The sequence below is a fragment of the Petromyzon marinus genome, unplaced genomic scaffold (genome assembly GCF_048934315.1).
Source record: "Petromyzon marinus isolate PM22_M1 ecotype Great Lakes invasive population unplaced genomic scaffold, UKy_Petmar_22M1.pri1.0 PM_Scaffold_189, whole genome shotgun sequence".
Taxonomy (NCBI): domain Eukaryota; kingdom Metazoa; phylum Chordata; class Hyperoartia; order Petromyzontiformes; family Petromyzontidae; genus Petromyzon; species Petromyzon marinus.
In genome coordinates this window covers 130,906-151,365 of record NW_027423156.1, presented here as the reverse complement: position 1 = coordinate 151,365, position 20,460 = coordinate 130,906, and the positions used below count along the sequence as shown (strand labels likewise).

At 49.7% G+C, this 20,460-nt stretch overlaps 1 protein-coding gene across 1 annotated transcript in view; it reads left to right on the top strand.

Moving 5' to 3' along the window:
- Window positions 1-20,458, top strand: part of LOC142922842 (gamma-aminobutyric acid type B receptor subunit 2-like) — a gene marked incomplete at both ends in the record, with an annotated part of 41,769 nt that extends 21,311 nt beyond the window's left edge. Inside the window, 5 exons of the mRNA XM_076063784.1 lie at window positions 12,652-12,753; window positions 16,307-16,372; window positions 17,823-18,104; window positions 19,859-20,004; window positions 20,326-20,458. Of these exons, the coding sequence (XP_075919899.1) occupies window positions 12,652-12,753; window positions 16,307-16,372; window positions 17,823-18,104; window positions 19,859-20,004; window positions 20,326-20,458 (729 nt within the window). The remainder of the gene's footprint in view (window positions 1-12,651; window positions 12,754-16,306; window positions 16,373-17,822; window positions 18,105-19,858; window positions 20,005-20,325) is intronic.
- Between the last annotated feature and the right edge of the window lie 2 nt (window positions 20,459-20,460).

The window sequence follows — 20,460 nt, the reverse complement described above, 5'->3', positions numbered from 1 at the left end:
AGTGTTAGTGCTAGTGTTATTGCTAGTGTTAGGGCTAGTGCTAGTGCTAGTGATAGGGCTAGTGTTAGTGCCAGTGTTATTGCTAGTGTTAGTGCTAGTGTTAGTGATAGTTTTAGGGCTAGTATTAGTGTTAGGGCTAGTGTTACTGCTAGTGTTAGGGCTAGTGCTAGTGTTAGTGCTAGCGTTAGTGCTATTGCTAGTGCTAGTGTTAGTGCTAGTTTTAGGGCTAGTGCTAGTGTTAGTGCTAGTGTTAGTGCTAGTGTTAGGGCTAGTGCAAGTGCTAGTGCTAGGGCTGGTGTTAGTGTTAGTGCTAGTGTTATTGTTTTGCTAGTGTTAGTGCTAGTGTTAGTGCTAGTGTTAGGTCTAGTGTTAGTGCTAGAGTTAGGGCTAGTATTAGTGTTAGGGCTAGTGTTAGTGCTAGTGTTAGGGCTAATGCTAGTGTTAGTGCTAGTGTTAGTGCTACTGTTAGGGCTAATGCTAGTGTTAGCGCTAGTGTTAGGTCTAGTGTTAGTGCTAGTGTTAGTGCTAGTGGTAGTGCTATTGTTGGGGCTAGTGTTAGGACTAGTGCTAGTGTTAGGGTTAGTGCTAGTGTTAGTGCTAATGTTAGTGTTAGGGCTAGTGCTAGTGTTAGTGCTAGTGTTATTGCTAGTGCTAGTGTTAGTGCTAGTGTTAGTGCTAGTGTTAGGGCTAGTGTTTTGGGGCTAGTGCTAGTGTTAGTGCTTGTGTTAGTGCTAGTGATAGGGCTAGTGCAAGTGCTAGTGTTAGTGCTAGTGTTAGTGCTAGTGATAGGGCTAGTGTTAGTGCTTGTGTTATTGCTAGTGTTAGTGCTAGTGTTAGTGCTAGTGTTAGGGTTAGTGCTAGTGTTAGGGCTAGTGCTAGTGTTAGTGTTAGGGCTGGTGCTAGTGTTAGTGCTAGTCTTCGTGCTAGTGTTAGGGCTAGTGTTAGTGCTAGTATTAATGCTATCGCTAGTGCTAGTGTCAGTGCTAGTGTTAGGGCTAATGCTAGTGTTAGTGCTAGTGTTACTGCTACTGTTAGGGCTAATGCTAGTGTTAGGGCTAGTGTTAGGTCTAGTGTTAGTGCTAGTGTTAGTGCTATTGGTAGTGCTATTGTTTGGGCTAGTGTTAGGACTAGTGCTAGTGTTAGGGCTAGTGCTAGTGTTAGTGCTAATGTTAGTGTTAGGGCTAGTGTTAGTGCTAGTGTTATTGCTAGTGTTAGGGCTAGTGTTAGGGCTAGTGCTAGTGTTAGTGCTAGTGTTAGTGCTAGTGATAGGGCTAGTGCTAGTGCAAGTGCTACTGTTAGTGCTAGTGATAGGGCTAGTGCTAGTGTTAGTGCTTGTGTTATTGCTAGTGTTAGTGCTAGTGTTAGTGCTAGTGTTAGTGCTAGTGTTAGGGCTAGTGCTAGTGTTAGGGCTAGTGTTAGTGCTAGTGTTAGTGTTAGGGCTGGTGCTAGTTTTAGTGCTAGTTTTCGTGCTAGTGTTAGGGCTAGTGCTAGTGTTAGTGCTAGTGTTAATGCTATTGCTAGTGCTAGTGTTCGGGCTAGTGCTAGTTTTAGGGCTAGTGTTATTGCTAGTGTTAGTGCTATTGCTAGTGTTAGTGCTAGTGCTAGTGTTAGGGCTAGTGTTAGTGCTAGTGTTAGGGCTACTGCTAGTGCTACTGTTAGTGCTAGTGTTAGGACTGGTGATAGTGTTAGTGCTAGTGTTAGTGCTAGTGTTAGTGCTAGTGTTAGGGCTAGTGTTTGTGCTAGTGATAGGGCTAGTGCTAATGTTAGTGCTATTGTTATTGCTAGTGTTAGCGCTAGTGTTAAGGCTAGTTCTAGTGTTAGTGCTAGTATTAGTGCTAGTGTTTTTGCTAGTGTTAGTGCTAGTATTAGGGCTCGTGTTAGGGCTAGTGCTAGTGTTAGGGCTAGTGTTAGTGCTAGTGTTAGTGCTAGTGTTAGGGATAGTGCTCGTGTTAGTGCTAGTGATATGGCTAGTGCTAGTGTAAGTGCTAGTTTTATTTCTAGTGTTAGTGCTAGTGTTAGGGCTAGTGTTAGTGTTAGGGCTAGTGTTAGTGTTAGGGCTAGTGCAATTGTTAGTGCTAGTGTTAGTGTTAGGTCTCGTGCTAGTTTTAGTGCTAGTGTTAGTGCTAGTTTTAGGGCTAGTGTTAGTGCTAGTGTTAGTATTAGGGCTAGTGTTAGTGGTAGTGTTAGTGCTAGTGTTAGTGCTATTGTTAGTGCAAGTGTTAGGGCTAGTGCAAGTGCTAGTGTTATTGCTAGTGTTAGTGCTAGTGTTAGGGCTAGTGCTAGTCTTACTGCTAGTGTTAGTGCTAGTGTTAGTGTTATGGCTAGTGTTAGTGCTAGTGTTAGTGTTGGGGCTGGTGCTAGTGTTAGTGGTAGTGATAGTGCTAGTGTTAGGGCTAGTGTTAGTGCAATTTTTAAGGCTATTGTTAGGGCGAGTGCTAGTGTTAGTGGTAGTGTTAGGGCTAGTGCTAGTGTTAGTGCTACTGTTATTGCTAGTGATGTGGCTAGTGCAAGTGTTAGTGCTAGTGTTATTGCTAGTGTTAGTGCTAGTGGTTTTGCTAGTGTTAGTGCTAGTGTTATTGCTAGTGTTAGGGCTAGTGCTAGTTTTAGTGCTAGTGTTAGTGCTACTGTTACGGCTAGTGGTAGTGTTAGTGCTAGAGCTAGTGTTAGTACTAGTGTTAGTGCTAGTTTTTTGCTAGTGTTAGTGCTAGTGGTAGTGCTAGTGTTAGTGGTAGTTTTAGGGCTGGTGTTAGTGCTAGTGTTAAAGCTAGTGTTAGTGCTAGTGTTAGGGTTGGTGCTACTGTTAGTGCTAGTGTTAGTGCTAGTGTCAGGGCTAGTGCTAGTGTTAGTGCTAATGTTCTTGCTAGTGCTAGTGTTAGGGCTGGTGCTATTGTTAGGGCTAGTGTTAGTTCTAGTGTTAGTGCTAGTGTTAGTGCTAGTGTTAGGGCTAGTGTTATTGTTTGTGCTATTGTTAGTGCTAGTGTTAGTTCTATTGTTTGGGCTAGTTCTAGTATTAGTGCTAGTGTTAGGGCTAGTGCGAGTGTTAGTGCTAGTGTTAGTGCTAGTGTTAGGGCTGGTGCTAGTGGTACTGCTAGTGATAGTGCTAGTGTTTGCGCTATTGATAGGGCTAGTGCTATTGTTACTGCTAGTGTTAGTGCTAGTGTTATTCTTAGTGTTAGTGCTAGTGTTAGTGCTAGTATTAGTGCTAGTGTTAGAGCTAGTGTTAGTGTTAGGGCTCGTATTAGTGCTAGTGTTCGTGTTAGTGCTATTGTTAGTGCTAGTGTAAGGGCTAGTGTTAGTGGTAGTATTAGTGCTAGTGTTAGGGCTGGTGCTAGTGCTAGTGTTAGTACTAGTGTTATTGCTGGTATTAGTGCTATTGTTACTGCTATTGATAGGGCTAGTGCTAGTATTACTGCTAGTGTTAGTGCTAGTGTTAGTGTTATTGCTAGTGTTAGTGTTAGTGCTAGTATTAGGGCTAGTGTTATTGCTAGTGTTAGTGTGACGGCTAGTATTAGTGCTAGTGTTCGTGCGAGTGGTAGTGTTAGTGCTAGTGTTAGGGCTGGTGTTAGTGTTCGTGTTAGTGCTGGTGTTAGTGCTAGTTTTAGTGCTAGTGTTAAGGCTAGTGTTAGTGTTAGTGCTAGTGTAAGTGCTAGTGTTAGTGCTAGTGTTAGGGCAAGTGTTATTGCTAGTGTTAGGGGTAGTGTTAGTGCTAGTGTTAGTGCTAGTGTTAGTGCTAGTGCTTGTGTTAGGGCTGGTGCGAGTGTTAGTGCTAGTGTTAGTGCTAGTGTTAGGGCTAGTGTTAGGGCTGGTGCTAGTGCGAGTGTTAGTGTTAGGGCTAGTGCTAGTTTTAGTGCTATTGCTACTGTTAGTGGTATTGTTAGTGCTAGTGTTAGTGCTAGTGTTAGGGGTAGTGCTAGTATTACGGCTAGTGCTAGTGTTAGTGCTAGTGTTAGGGGTAGTCCTAATGTTAGTGCTAGTATTAGTGCTAGTTCTAGTGTTATTGTTAATGCTAGTGTTAGTGCTAGTGTTAGAGCTAGTGTTAGGGCTAGTGCTAGTGTTAGTGCTAGTGTTAGTGCTAGTGTTAGGGCTAGTATTAGTGTTAGGGATAGTGTTAGTGCTAGTGTTAGGGCTAGTATTAGTGTTAAGGATAGTGTTAGTGCTAGTGTTAGGGCTAGTATTAGTGTTAGAGCTAGTGCTAGTGTTAGTGCTAGTGTTAGTGCTAATGCTAGTATTAGTGCTAGTGTTAGTGCTAGTGTTAGTGCTAGTGTAATTGGTAGTGTTAGTGCTAGTGTTAGGTCTAGTGTTAGTGCTAGTGTTAGGGCTAGTGCAAGTGTTAGTGCTAGTGTTACTGCTAGTGTTAGGGCTAGTATTAGTGTTAGGGATAGTGTTAGTGCTAGTGTTAGGGCTAGTATTAGTGTTAAGGATAGTGTTAGTGCTAGTGTTAGGGCTAGTATTAGTGTTAGAGCTAGTGCTAGTGTTAGTGCTAGTGTTAGTGCTAATGTTAAGGCGAGTATTAGTGTTAGGGCTAGTGTTAGTGCTAGTGTTAGTGCTAGTTTTAGGGCTAGTGTTAGTGCTAGTGTTAGGGCTAGTATTAGTGTTAGGGCTAGTGTTAGTGCTAGTGTTAGCGCTAGTGTTAGTGCTAGTGTTAGTGCTAGTGTTAAGGCTAGTATTAGTGTTAGGGCTATTGTTAGTGCTAGTGTTAGTGCTAGTGTTAAGGCTAGTATTAGTGTTAGTGCTAGTGTTAGTGCTAGTGTTAGTGCAAGTGTTAGTGCTAGTGTTAAGGCTAGTATTAGTGTTAGTGCTAGTATTAGTGCTAGTGATGGTGCTAGTGTTAGTGCTAGTGTTATGGCTAGTGCTAGTGTTAGTGCTAGTGTTAGTGCTAGTGTTAGTAGTAGTGTTAGTGATAGGGCTGGTGCTAGTGTTAGTGCTGGTGTTAGTGCTTGTGTTAGTGCTAGTGTTAGTGCTGTTATTAGGGCTCGTGCTAGTGTTATTGCTAGTAATAGTGCTAGTGTTAGTGCTAGTATTAGGGCTAGTGCTAGTGTTAGTGCTAGTGTTAGGGCTCGTGCTAGTGTTAGTGTTAGTGCTAGTGTTAGTGCTAGTGTTATGGCTATTGCTAGTGTTAGGGCTAGTGCTAGTGTTAGTGCTAGTGTTAGTGGTAGTATTAGGGCTAGTGTTAGTGCAAGTGTTAGTGCTAGTGTTAGTGCTACTGGTAGTGCTACTATTAGGGCTAGTGCTAGTGTTAGTGCTAGTGTTAGGGCTAGTGCTAGTGTTAGTGCTAGTGTTAGGGCTAGTGTTAGTGCTAGTGTTAGTGCTTTTGCTAGTGTTAGGGCTAGTGCAAGTGTTAGTGCTAGTGTTGGTGCTAGTGTTAGGGCTAGTCTAAGTGTTAGGGCTAGTGTTAGTGTTAGTGCTAGTGTTAGGGCTAGTATTAGTGTTAGGGCTAGTGCTAGTGTTACTGCTAGTGTTAAGGCGAGTATTAGTGTTAGGGCTAGTGTTATTGCTAGTGTTAGTGCTAGTGTTAGTGCTAGTGTTAGTGCTAGTGTTAAGGCTAGTAGTAGTGTTATTGCTAGTGTTAGTGCTAGTGTTAGTGCTAGTGTTAAGGCTAGTATTAGTGTTAGTGCTAGTGATAGTGTTACTGCTAGTGTTATGGCTAGTGCTAGTGTTAGTGCTAGTGTTAGTGCTAGTATTAGGGCTCGTGCTAGTGTTAGTGCTAGTTTTAGTGCTAGTTTTAGTTCTAGTGTTAGTGCTAGTATTAGGGCTAGTGCTAGTTTTAGTGCTAGTGTTAGTGCTAGTGTTAGTGCTAGTGTTAGGGCTAGTGCTAGTGTTAGGCCTAGTGCTAGTGTTAGTGCTAGTGTTAGTGGTAGTATTAGGGCTAGTGTTAGTGCTAGTGTTAGTGCTAGTGTTAGTGCTACTATTAGGGCTAGTGTTAGTGCTAGTGTTAGGGCTAGTGTTAGTGTTTGTGCTAGTGTTAGGGCTAGTGCTAGTGTTAGTGCTAGTGTTAGTGCTATTGCTAGTGTTAGGGCTAGTGCAAGTGTTAGTGCTAGTGTTGGTGCTAGTGTTAGGGCTAGTCTAAATGTTAGGGCTAGTGTTAGTGCTAGTGTTAGGGCTAGTATTAGTGTTAGGGCTAGTGCTAGTGTTACTGCTAGTGTTAAGGCGAGTATTAGTGTTAGTGCTAGTGTTAGTGCTAGTGTTAGTGCTAGTGTTAGTGCTAGTGTTAGTGCTAGTATTAGTGTTATTGCTAGTGTTAGTGCTAGTGTTAGTGCTAGGGTTAAGGCTAGTATTAGTGTTAGTGCTAGTGTTAGTGATAGTGTTACTGCTAGTGTTATGGCTAGTGCTAGTGTTAGTGCTAGTGTTAGTGCTAGTGTTAGTACTAGTGTTAGTGATAGGGCTGGTGCTAGTGTTAGTGCTAGTGTTAGTGCTAGTATTAGGGCTCGTGCTAGTGTTAGTGCTAGTGTTAGTGCTAGTGTTTGTGCTAGTATTAGGGCTAGTGCTAGTTTTAGTGCTAGTGTTAGTGCTAGTGTTATTGTTAGTGCTAGTGCTAGTGTTAAGGCTAGTGCTAGTGGTAGTGCTATTGTTAGTGCTAGTGTTAGGGCTACTGCTAGTGTTAGTGCTAGTGTTAGGGCTAGTGTTAGTGCTAGTGTTAATGCTAGTATTAGGGCTAGTGTTAGTGCTAGTGTTAGTGCTATTGCTAGTGTTAGGGCTAGTGCAAGTGTTAGTGCTAGTGTTGGTGCTAGTGTTAGGGCTAGTCTAAGTGTTAGGGCTAGTGTTAGTGTTAGTGCTAGTGTTAGGGCTAGTATTAATGTTAGGGCTAGTGCTAGTGTTACTGCTAGTGTTAAGGCGAGTTTTAGTGTTAGGGCTAGTGTTATTGCTAGTGTTAGTGCTAGTGTTAATGCTAGTGTTAGTGCTTGTGTTAAGGCTAGTAGTAGTGTTATTGCTAGTGTTAGTGCTAGTGTTAGTGCTAGTGTTAAGGCTAGTATTAGTGTTAGTGCTAGTGATAGTGTTAGTGATAGTGTTACTGCTAGTGTTATGGCTAGTGCTAGTGTTAGTGCTAGTGTTAGTGCTAGTGTTAGTGCTAGTATTAGGGCTCGTGCTAGTGTTAGTGCTAGTGTTAGTGCTAGTGTTAGGGCTAGTGCTAGTGTTAGGGCTAGTGCTAGTGTTAGTGCTAGTGTTAGTGGTAGTATTAGGGCTAGTGCTAGTGTTAGTGCTAGTGTTAGTGCTAGTGTTAGTGCTACTATTAGGGCTAGTGCTAGTGTTAGTGCTAGTGTTAGGGCTAGTGTTAGTGTTAGTGCTAGTGTTAGGGCTAGTGCTAGTGTTAGTGCTAGTGTTAGTGCTATTGCTAGTGTTAGGGCTAGTGCAAGTGTTAGTGCTAGTGTTGGTGCTGGTGTTAGGGCTAGTCTAAGTGTTAGGGCTAGTGTTAGTGCTAGTGTTAGGGCTAGTATTAGTGTTAGGTCTAGTGCTAGTGTTACTGCTAGTGTTAAGGCGAGTATTAGTGTTAGTGCTAGTGTTAGTGCTAGTGTTAGTGCTAGTGTTAGTGCTAGTGTTAGTGCTAGTGTTAAGGCTAGTATTAGTGTTATTGCTAGTGTTAGTGCTAGTGTTAGTGCTAGTGTTAAGGCTAGTATTAGTGTTAGTGATAGTGTTAGTGATAGTGTTACTGCTAGTGTTATGGCTAGTGCTAGTGTTAGTGCTAGTGTTAGTGCTAGTGTTAGTACTAGTGTTAGTGATAGGGCTGGTGCTAGTGTTAGTGCTAGTGTTAGTGGTAGTATTAGGGCTCGTGCTAGTGTTAGTGCTAGTGTTAGTACTAGTGTTAGTGATAGGGCTGGTGCTAGTGCTAGTGTTAGTGCTAGTGTTAGTGCTAGTATTAGGGCTCGTGCTAGTGTTAGTGCTAGTGTTATTGTTAGTGCTAGTGCTAGTGTTAAGGCTAGTGCTAGTGGTAGTGCTAGTGTTAGTGCTAGTGTTAGGGCTACTGCTAGTGTTAGTGCTAGTGTTAGGGCTAGTGTTAGTGCTAGTGTTAATGCTAGTATTAGGGCTAGTGTTAGTGCTAGTGTTAGTGCTAGTATTAGGGCTAGTGCTAGTGTTAGTGCTAGTGTTAGGGCTAGTGCTAGTCTTAGTGCTAGTGTTAGTGCTAGAGTTAGGTCTAGTGTTAGTGCTAGTGTTAGGGCTAGTGCTAGTGTTAGTGCTAGTGTTATTGCTAGTGTTAGGGCAGGTGCAAGTGTTAGTGCTAGTGTTAGTGCGAGTGTTAGGGCTAGTATTAGTGTTAGGGCTAGTGTTAGTGCTAGTGTTAGGGCTAGTATTAGTGTTAGGGCTAGTGTTAGTGTTAGTGCTAGTGTTAGGGCTAGTATTAGTGTTAGGGCTAGTGTTAGTGCTAGTGTTAGGGCTAGTTCTAGTGTTAGTGCTAGTGTTAGGGCTAGTGCTAGTGTTAGTGCTAGTGTTAGTGCTAGTGTTAAGGCTAGTATTAGTGTTAGGGCTATTGTTAGTGCTAGTTTTAGTGCTAGTGGTAGTGCTAGTGTTAGTGCTAGTGTTAAGGCTAGTGCTAGTGTTAGTGCTAGTGTTAGTGCTAGTGTTAAGGCTAGTATTAGTGTTAGTGCTAGTGTTAGTGCTAGTGTTATGGCTAGTGCTAGTGTTATGGCTAGTGTTAGTGCTAGTATTAGGGCTAGTGCTAGTGTTATTGCTAGTGTTAGTGCTAGTGATAGTGCTAGTGTTAGTGCTAGTGTTAAGGCTAGTGCTAGTGTTAGTGCTAGTGTTCGGGCTAGTGCTAGTGTTATTGCTAGTGTTAGTGCTAGTATTAGGGCTAGTGCTAGTGTTATTGCTAGTGTTAGTGCTAGTGATAGTGCTAGTGTTAGTGCTAGTGTTAGGGCTAGTGTTAGTGCTAGTGTTAGTACTAGTGTTAGTGCTAGGGCTGGTGCTAGTGTTAATGCTAGTGTCAGTGCTAGTGTTAGTGCTAGTGTTAATGCTAGTGTTAGGGCTGGTGCTAGTGGTAGTGCTAGTGTTAGTGCTAGTGTTAGTGCTAGTGTTAGTGCTAGTGTTAGTGCTAGTGTTAGTGCTAGTGTTGTGTACACGTGGTGAGTGTGCGTGGTGTGCAGCGCGAGTTCGATTCTCCTTCACGGCGACCACCCTCACCACCACCCTCACCACCACCCTCACCATCCTTACCAGCACCCTCACCACCACCCTCACCACCACCCTCACCACCACCCTCACTACCCTCACCACCACCCTCACCACCACCACCCTCACCACCCTCACCACCACCCTCACCACCACCTTCACACCACCCTCACCACCACCCTCACCACCACCCTCACCACCACCACCCTCACCACCACTCGCACCACCACCACCACCACCCTCACCACCACCACCACCCTCACCACCCTCACCACCACCACGTGATAATTATTTTATAACGAGCACCTGGAGTGGCGCGTGAACATCACCCCCTGGGGGAGACAAAGGCGGCCGGGCATGATGATCGCCGCCCACGCCCTCTTGTTGGCTTTCATAGAACCTCACGAACATCGATTTCCCCAGGCAGGCAGTTTGGCGGAGCGCACGCGTGTGGTGGAGCGTGCGCGCGTGGTGGTGGTGTTTGTACACGTGGTGGTGTTTGTACACGAGTGTGTACACATGATGGAGTGTGTAGTAAATGTGCATGGCCCGAGGGAGGCAGCGTGAATCATAACGAGGGGCGAGAAGAGAGAGACGGAGGGGATGGAGGGGGAGAGAGTGGGAGGGGGTGCGGGTAGAAGGGAGATGGGAGAGGGGGGAGAGCGAAAGGAGAGAGAGAGGGAGATGGAGGGAGAGAGCGAGATCGGAGGGTGATGGGGGCGAGAGAGACACGCAGAGGGGAGATGGATGGAGAGGGGTGAGAGATTGAGGCAAGAGGGAGATGGTGAGAGAGTGAGAGAGAAAGAAATAATAATGTTACAAATATTACATAGAAAACATCGGGGGAACATAGACATGGAGTAGGAAGAGAGGGGGTAGAGAGAGAGCGGGGGGGGGCGTAGAGAGAGGTGGTAGAGAGAGAGAGGGGGGGTAGAGAGAGAGGGAAGGAGTAAGGAGAGCAGAACGTGAAATATTTTGTCAAAATTTTTCATTTAAAAAGGGGGGGGGGAGTTTACATAAAGCAAAGCGTTAAGAAAAACCGAAATGATGAACGAAGCAAAGTGCCGACTACACCGAGCATCTTCCTGCTTCCTCTGATCGTAAAAAAAAGAGAGAGCAAGTGGTAGGAGGCAGACGTGGGAGTGGAGTAAGAGAGGTAGGAGGGGAGTGCGAGGAACAGAGAGGGGGGAAGAAGGGAGAGATGAGATGGAGGAAGAGAGGGGAGCTCGAGAGGGGGAGAGGGAGGGATATGGGAGAGAAGGGAGAGCTAAGAGAGGGGGAGACAGGGGCGATGGAGGGAGACAGGGGAGGGAGGGCAGATCAGGTTGCCCTGCAAACCCATCCTGCATCTCCCACCACCCTCTGATGAATGTCTCAGTGAATGAATGGATGAGTGAATGAATGGATGAGTGAATGAATGGATGAGTGAATGGATGGATGAGTGAACTGACAATGCAATGAGGGAATGGATGCATTCATACTTTGGTGGGGTGAATGACTAGACGGACGATACTGAATGCACGCCTGAACGAGTGACGATCGAATGAATGAAGAGCGAATGAATGAAGAGGCTCTCTCATTACGCACCGCGCGTGCACTCTGTGCGAGTGGGAGGCGGGGTGGCCTTGTGGGAGCTACAGTCTCCCTATTTACGTCGTCTCTGAGTGTTATTTATAATTTATATAGGGGGAAGAGAGGGTGGGTGGGTTGGCTGGGACTGAGTGGTGGGGAGGGATGAAGCTTTGCAACAACGTAGATGACAAGAAACGAAAGACGCGGATTTTCATCCCAGAATACCGAAATCCAGGGCCCTAAAACAAAAAAAAATACATCAATATTAATACACATAAATGTTTAACTTGCACAGTAAAGCAATTGTATTTTTTCATTTGCTATACAGCCAGATAATACGACAAATCGCTAACCTTAAATACCCGGTCGTTCATACAAGTTGAAGGCGGTATAGTACTATAGTAATAGAGCAAGTGCAGAATCACTGAGCCGGAATTGATAGCTCGCAAGCATTTAACGTGGGCCCTTGAAAGTGCGGGGCCCGTAGCTACTACTACTACTACTACATATGTAGAACCTACATATGTAGTAGTAGTTACTATGTAGTAGTAGCTGCTACATATGTAGCTACTACTACTACATATGTAGAACCTACATTTGTAGTAGCTACTATGTAGTAGTAGCTGCTACATATGTATCAGCTACTACTACATATGTAGAACCTACATATGTAATAGTAGCTACTATGTAGTAGTAGCGGCTACATATGTAGCAGCTACTACTACATATGTGAACCTACATATGTAGTAGTAGCTACTATGTAGTAGTAGCTACTGCTACATATGTAGCAGCTACTACTACATATGTAGAACCTACATATGTAGTAGTAGCTACTATGTAGTAGTAGCTACTGCTACATATGTAGCAGCTACTACTACATATGTAGGAGCTACATATGTAGTAGTAGCTACTATGTAGTAGTAGCTGCTACATATGTAGCAGCTACTACGACATATGTAGGAGCTACTTTTGCTACTCCGATCATCCGGCACTGACCAACTCCTGCCCGCCCGGTTGCGGAGGGGGCGGCGATGCGGCGAGCATCCCCCAAGGAGACCCTCGTCGAGATGCTCTTTCAACGTGGCGTCTTGGCCGACACGTGCCCCTTGCAGCCGCCACGAAAGCCCGCAACATTATAAGCCCCGACGGGCTCTGCCTGGCTCCTCGCAGTCACCTGAACCCTTAAACCCAGGGGGGAGGGGGGGTCCCGGGCGTTTGTTGCGTCTTCGTGATGCTGGAATATCCGTGAAGAAAAGAGCTTTACAGCTCAGAGGATTTCTCCTGCTGTATAAATAACTGTTGTGATTTTGGGGTTGTTTTATTGAGGAGCAACGTCTCGTGTCCCCTACGTGCATCGCGGCGCTGGAGATTTTGTTTACTGAATTGACCGAAATGAAATTAGCTGTATTTGTCACTTCGGTTGCCAAACCCTCTGGCCCTTAACCCCCTACACCACTCACATTGACCCAACCACCTCCACCACCACCATCACCCCGTGTCCTCCTCTACCACTGTCTCCCAACACTGATACCACCACCACCCTGTGTCCTCCTCTACCGCTGTCTCCCAACACCACCACCACCACCACTCCGTGTCCTCCTCTACCACTGTCTCCCAACACTGACACCACCACCATCATCACCCCGTGTCCTCCTCTACCACTGTCTCCCAACTTCCACCACCACCACCACCACCCCGTGTCCTCCTATACCACTGTCTCCCAACCTCCACCACCACCACCATCACCCCGTGTCCTCCTCTACCACTGTCTCCCAACTTCCACCACCACCACCACCATCATCACCCCATGTCCTCCTCTACCACTGTCTCCCAACTTCCACCACCACCACCACCACCCCGTGTCCTCCTATACCACTGTCTCCCAACCTCCACCACCACCATCATCACCCCGTGTCCTCCTCTACCACTGTCTCCCAACACTGACACCATCACTCCGTGTGCTCCCGGCTCCCCGTGCAGGTGCACAACGACATGACGAGCGAGCTGGAGCGCGCCGGGGTGCTCCTTCGGGACGCGCAGAGCTTCTCCTACGACCCCTGCGCCAACGTGCGCAAACTCAAGGTGTCACCCACACGCTAACCCCACCACACTCAATGTGTCACCCACACGCTAACCCCACCACACTCAAGGTGTCACCCACACGCTAACCCCACCACACCCAAGGTGTCACCCACACGCTAACCCCACCACACCCAAGGTGTCACCCACACGCTAACCCCACCACACCCAAGGTGTCACCCACACGCTAACCCCACCGTACTCAAGGTGTCACCCACACGCTAACCCCACCACACCCAAGGTGTCACCCACAGGCTAACCCCACCGCAGTCAAGGTGTCACCCACACGCTAACCCCACCGCAGTCAAGGTGTCACTCACACGCTAACCCCACCGTACTCAAGGTGTCACCCACACGCTAACCCCACCACACCCAAGGTGTCACCCACAGGCTAACCCCACCACACCCAAGGTGTCACCCACACGCTAACCCCACCACACTCAAGCTGTCACCCACATGCTAACCCCACCACACCCAAGGTGTCACCCACACGCTAACCCCACCACACCCAAGCTGTCACCCACACGCTAACCCCACCACACCCAAGGTGTCACCCACACGCTAACCCCACCACACCCAAGCTGTCACCCACACGCTAACCCCACCACACCCAAGGTGTCACCCACACGCTAACCCCACCACACTCAAGGTGTCACCCACACGCTAACCCCACCACACTCAAGGTGTCACCCACACGCTAACCCCACCACACTCAAGGTGTCACCCACACGCTAACCCCACCACACTCAAGGTGTCACCCACACGCTAACCCCACCACACTCAAGGTGTCACCCACACGCTAACCCCACCACACTCAAGGTGTCACCCACACGCTAACCCCACCACACCCAAGGTGTCACCCACACGCTAACCACACCACACTCAAGGTGTCACCCACACGCTAACCCCACCACACTCAAGGTGTCACCCACACGCTAACCCCACCACACCCAAGGTGTCACCCACACGCTAACCACACCACACTCAAGGTGTCACCCACACGCTAACCCCACCACACTCAAGGTGTCACCCACACGCTAACCCCACCACAGTCAAGGTGTCACCCACACACTAACCCCACCACACTCAAGGTGTCACCCACACGCTAACCCCACCACAGTCAAGGTGTCACCCACACACTAACCCCACCACACTCAAGGTGTCACCCACACGCTAACCCCACCACACCCAAGGTGTCACCCACACGCTAACCCCACCACAGTCAAGGTGTCACCCACACGCTAACCCCACCACAGTCAAGGTGTCACCCACACGCTAACCCCACCACAGTCAAGGTGTCACCCACACGCTAACCCCACCGCACGCGGACCGTGCCGTTCGGATCCGCTCTGCTGCACCGCCGCCTCGAGCCGCTGGGTCGATGGACAGGGGGAGGGGGTGCTAAGAGACGCCCCCCCCCCTATTGTTTCAACTGCCGCGCCGGGAGATAGAATTGAAGTGGCCACCTTTGGATGATTGCCATCCCTGTATCGTTACTACCACGACTCTGGGGTCTACGGGAGTGTTCCTCCCGTAGACCCCGGGTCTCTGTGTGAGTCTGTGGGTCTCTGTGTGAGTCTACGGGTCTCTGTGTGAGTCTACGGGTCTCTGTGTGAGTCTATGTGTCTCTGTGTGAGTCTATGGGTCTCTGTGTGAGTCTATGGGTCTCTGTGTGAGTCTACGGGTCTCTGTGTGAGTCTATGTGTCTCTGTGTGAGTCTACGGGTCTCTGTGTGAGTCTACGGGTCTCTGTGTGAGTCTACGGGTCTCTGTGTGAGTCTATGGGTCTCTGTGTGAGTCTATGGGTCTCTGTGTGAGTCTACTGGTCTCTGTGTGAGTCTATGTGTCTCTGTGTGAGTCTACGGGTCTCTGTGTGAGTCTACGGGTCTCTGTGTGAGTCTACGGGTCTCTGTGTGAGTCTACGGGTCTCTGTGTGAGTCTACGGGTCTCTGTGTGAGTCTACGGGTGTCTGTGTGAGTCTACGGGTGTCTGTGTGAGTCTACGGGTCTCTGTGTGAGTCTACGGGTCTCTGTGTGAGTCTACGGGTCTCTGTGTGAGTCTACGGGTCTCTGTGTGAGTCTACGGGTCTCTGTGAGTCTATGGGTCTCTGTGTGAGTCTACGGGTCTCTGTGTGAGTCTATGGGTCTCTGTGTGAGTCTATGTGTCTCTGTGTGAGTCTATGTGTCACTGTGTGAGTCTATGGGTCTCTGTGTGAGTCTACGGGTCTCTGTGAGTCTATGTGTCTCTGTGTGAGTCTACGGGTCTCTCTGAGTCTATGGGTCTCTGTGTGAGTCTACGGGTCTCTATGTGAGTCTACGGGTCTCTCTGAGTCTATGGGTCTCTGTGTGAGTCTACGGGTCTCTGAGTCTATGGGTCTCTGTGTGAGTCTATGGGTCTCTATGTGAGTCTATGGGTCTCTATGTGAGTCTATGGGTCGCTGTGTGAGTCTATGGGTCTCTATGTGAGTCTATGGGTCTCTGTGTGAGTCTATGAGTCTCTGTGTGAGTCTACGGGTCTCTCTGAGTCTACGGGTCTCTCTGAGTCTATGGGTCTCTGTGTGAGTCTATGGGTCTCTGTGAGTCTATGGGTCTCTGAGTCTACGGGTCTCTGTGAGTCTATGTGTCTCTGTGTGAGTCTATGGGTCTCTGTGTGAGTCTACGGGTCTCTCTGAGTCTATGGGTCTCTGTGTGAGTCTATGGGTCTCTGTGTGAGTCTATGAGTCTCTGTGTAAGTCTATGTGTCTCTGTGTGAGTCTATGGGTCTCTGTGTGAGTCTATGGGTCTCTGTGTAAGTCTATGTGTCTCTGTGTGAGTCTATGGGTCTCTGTGTGAGTCTATGGGTCTCTGTGTAAGTCTATGGGTCTCTGTGTAAGTCTATGGGTCTCTGTGTGAGTCTACGGGTCTCTGTGTGAGTCTATGGGTCTCTGTGTGAGTCTATGGGTCTCTGTGTGAGTCTATGGGTCTCTGTGTGAGTCTATGTGTCTCTGTGTGAGTCTACGGGTCTCTGTGAGTCTATGTGTCTCTGTGTGAGTCTACGGGTCTCTGTGTGAGTCTACGGGTCTCTGAGTCTACGGGTCTCTGTGTGAGTCTATGTGTCTCTGTGTGAGTCTATGGGTCTCTGTGTGAGTCTACGGGTCTCTGTGAGTCTATGAGTCTCTGTGTGAGTCTATGGGTCTCTGTGTGAGTCTACGGGTCTCTGTGAGTCTATGGTGTTGCTTACTACCCCCACCTCCGCGTCTCTCTTGCTGCACACGTTTGACAAAACCAATTCCAAAAAACGATATTGACTTATTTCAAACGGTTACCGGTTATGCAGCAGCAGCACCAACAACAAACAACACCACAATCTATGATGATCCGAGCCGCTCGCCTCTCCCGGCGTGCCCGCGTCCCACGCATCGCGCAAACGTCCTCACCTCGTACCCTGCGTACCTCCCCCCTGCCCCCCTCCCCATCTCTGCTGCCCCTACCCCCCTGAACCTCTGCCACCCCCCCCCCCAATCTCTGCCGCCCCCCACCACCCCCCCCCCACCACCCCCCCCCCCCCCCCCCCACCAGGACGCCGACGTGCGAATCATCCTGGGTCAGTTTGACGAGGAGATGGCTGCCAAGGTTTTCTGCTGCGTACGTTGCGTGCAAGATGCACACGTGACTCTGCGGGGGGGGGCGGGGGGGGGGGTGGGGTTGCCGTGGTGGCTCAGAGATGTTGCCTCCCTCGTCTGCTATGCACGAGGTCATGACCCGGGATTATTTGGGAGATTTTTTTGCACGCGTTGCTCCCCCGATCACCGCCGTTGGCGACGTACGGTGCCGAGGGAGTCCAATGTACATGGGCGTGTAGATTAGTCTCATTGTCTAGGGGGGGGGTCTCTGTGTGAGTTTATGGGTCTCTGTGTGAGTCTATGGGTCTCTGTGTGGGTCTATGGGTCTCTGTGTGGGTCTATGGGTCTCTGTGTGGGTCTATGGGTCTCTGTGCCAGTCTATGGGTCTCTGTGTGAGTCTATGGGTCTCTGTGTGGGTCTATGGGTCTCTGTGTGGGTCTATGGGTCTCTGTGTGGGTCTATGGGTCTCTGTGTGGGTCTATGGGTCTCTGTGTGGGTCTATGGGTCTCTGTGCCAGTCTATGGGTCTCTGTGCCAGTCTATGGGTCTCTGTGTGGGTCTATGGGTCTCTGTGTGAGTCTATGGGTCTCTGTGTGGGTCTATGGGTCTCTGTGTGAGTCTATGGGTCTCTGTGCCAGTCTATGGGTCTCTGTGCCAGTCTATCGGTCTCTGTGTGGGTCTATGGGTCTCTGTGTGAGTCTATGGGTCTCTGTGTGGGTCTATGGGTCTCTGTGTGAGGGGGTGGTGTATCTGTGTTTATCTCAGTGGGTGTCAGAGTGTGTCTCGTTGTGTATCTGTGCGTGTCTCATTGTAATTGTGAGTGGCTCGTTGTGTATCTGAGTGTGTCTTCGTGTATCTGAGTGTGTCTCATTGTGTATCTGAGTGTGTCTCGCTGTGTATGTGTGTGTGTCTAGCTGTGTTTCTGAATGTTTCATTGTGTATCTGTGTATATCTCATTGTGTATCTGTGTGTCTCATTGTGTATCTGAGTGTGTCTCGCTGTGTATGTATGTGTCTAGCTGTGTTTCTGAATGTTTCATTGTGTATCTGTGTATCTCATTGTGTATCTGTGTATCTCATTGTGTATCTGTGTGTCTCATTGTGTATCTGAGTGTGTCTCATTGTGTATCTGAGTGTGTCTAAATGCGTTTCTGTGTCTGTGCGTCTCATTGCGCATCTGTACACAACGATCAAGTCACACAGCGGTCAGCGCACTCCACCGTGAACCCAGTGACCCGAGTTCGCCTCCCGCTCACGGCCAATAGCAGTGACAGCAAATATTCGAACCGGTTCTGGACCTTCCCCCTAGGTCGACTCAGCCACAAACGAGCCCACGGCGCGGGTGTGCAACCGGGCGTGGTGCTGGCCGTGCCAGACCCTCGTGGGTGCTCGCCAAGCAGCACTTGCCCCAGCGGTCTGTCAGAGGCTACACGGTGGGGCGGGGGTGGGACCTTTGTCTCTGTGTCTTCGGCAGGCCCACCGCGAGGCCATGTTTGGCAGCAAGTACCAGTGGGTGGTGCCGGGCTGGTACCGCGAGCGCTGGTGGGCGCACGCCGGGGGCCTCCCCGCTTCACCCGGGGGGGGGAAACCCGAGGGCCGCGTGGGTCCCGGGGATCCCGGGGAGCCGAGGGCCTCCCGCGGGGGCCGCACGGGGGGCCCTTGCAGCGAGGCCCAGATGATGAGCGCGATGGAGGGCTACGTGGCCGTGGACTTCGTGCCACTGGCGACCAAACCCATCCAGACCATCTCCGGGCAGGTGCGTGCGTGTGTGTGTACAGGTATGTGTGTGTGTGTGTACAGGTGTGTGTGTGTACAGGTGTGTGTGTGTGTACAGGTGTGTGTGTGTACAGGTGTGTGTGTGTGTGTACAGGTGTGTGTGTGTGTACAGGTGTGTGTGTGTACAGGTGTGTGTGTGTGTGTACAGGTGTGTGTGTACAGGTGTGTGTGTGTGTACAGGTGTGTGTGTGTGTACAGGTGTGTGTGTGTGTACAGGTGTGTGTGTACAGGTGTGTGTGTACAGGTATGTGTGTGTGTGTGTACAGGTGTGTGTGTGTGTGTACAGGTGTGTGTGTGTGTGTACAGGTGTGTGTGTGTGTGTGTACAGGTGTGTGTGTGTGTACAGGTGCGTGCGTGTGTGTGTACAGGTGTGTGTGTGTGTACAGGTGTGTGTGTGTGTACAGGTGTGTGTGTGTACAGGTGTGTGTGTAGAGGTGTGTGTGTGTACAGGTGTGTGTGTGTGTACAGGTGTGTGTGTGTGTGTACAGGTGTGTGTGCGTGTGTACAGGTGTGTGTGTGTGTGTACAGGTATGTGTGTGTGTGTGCGTGGAGGAGTTGGAGACGCTGCTGCTGAGACTGGAGCGTGCCACTAAGAGGTGGGGCCTTACCATCGGCCCCACCAAAACTAAGCACCCGCCTGGGTATTTTGTACCATCGGACACTCCACCCCCACAACTCCCAATAGGTGATGGGGCAGTTGTAGTGAGAGTGGAGAGTTTCCCATACCTGGGCAGTGTGCTCATGACCGGCTCCGGTTTAACAGCAGAGGTCTCACTCCGAATCAGTCGAGCGGCATTATCTTTTCATCGGTTGCGTAACGCTGTGTGGAAGCTACCTGGTCTGTCGCTTCGCACGAAGCTTTGGGTCTTCTCGGCCACGGTCATTCCCTCCCTTCTCTAGGCTTGTGAAACGTGGACCCCCTTAATGGAACATCTTTGCCGGTTAGAAAAATTTAGGCTGGTGTGCCTAAGATCCATCCTGGGTTTAACCAGACTGGATTGTGTGAGGAGCTCCCAAATCCTTGAAAGATCTGGACAAAGTCCCATTGGTGAGCTCCTCCGGCAGGCAAGGCTGCGTTGGCTGGGCCATGTAGCCCGCATGCCCAGCCACCGCATGCCGAAACAGCTTTTGTTCGGCCGGATCGAGGGGGCTAAAAGGGCGCGGCACGGGCTAGAGAAGAGATGGAGTGATGTGGTACAGGAGGACGTGGAGCTGAGTGGACTCGTCGACCTCTGGCATCTGGGTCTGCCCCGTGACCTCCTGCCAGCGAGCTTTCGACACTTCACGTGGCCTGAAGGTGCACATAGCCTGGCACAAGCGTCGTGGTAACGTAACCGCCACTTAGTGGCGAATGGCGGCTGTTGTTGTTCTGTGCGTACAGGTGTGTGGGGAGCAGAAGTGTAGCGGTTAGCCCTTTGTGCTAAGAACCTGGCGACCCGGGTTCGATTCCGGCTCACGGCCAACACCGGTGACGATTATCTGAACCGGTCCTGGGCCTCTCCTAGGTCGACTCAGCCTCAAATGAGAAACCTGGCGTGGTGTGTGAACATCGCCACTGGGGAGCAGCCCTCATCGGTGCTGCTCGCTAACAGCACTTGCCCCAACAGTCTATTAGAGGCTACACGGGGGATCTTTGTCTTTGTGTGGCAAATGTACTCACGCATGACCGCCCTCTCTGTGCGCCCCACCATGCCCCCCCCCTCCACCGCCCCCCCCCCCCGCCCCCACCACCAGACCCCCCAGCAGTACTTCAAGGCCTACGAGGACCACAGGCGGATGCTGGGGGAGCCCTACAGCAAGTTCCATGGCTACGCGTACGACGGCGTGTGGGTTATCGCACGTGCCATGCAGAAGGCCCTGGGGGCCCCCGCGCAGCGCAGGTGACTCGCACTAAGGCACAAGTCCCCCGGGTAGCCCCTCACGGGGTGGGAGCAAGTGCCGCGCGTGACCGTCCGGTACGGCGGGGGTACAAGAACAAACCCGGCCGCCTTTGTCTCTCCCAGTGAACTGACGTTTACACGCCTGCGCCAAGCGCTCATTTGAGGCGGCATCGACCTTCGGGTGACTCGCGGCTGGTCCAGATCGTCGTTAATCGTTGTTGGTGGCCGTGAGCGGGAATCGAACTCGGGTCGCCGGGTCGACGGGCAGGACGGACTCGCGAGCAGAGGTTCTCACGGAGCCTTGATGCCATTCTCCCCCAGGCAGGGACGAGGTCACCAGCAACAGCCGTCCGGCCGCAACAACAACAACAACAACCATAACCCCAACCGCAACCACAGCGAGCTGAAGTTCGGGCAAAAGCTGCTGAACGCCATGAACGAAACGAGCTTCTACGG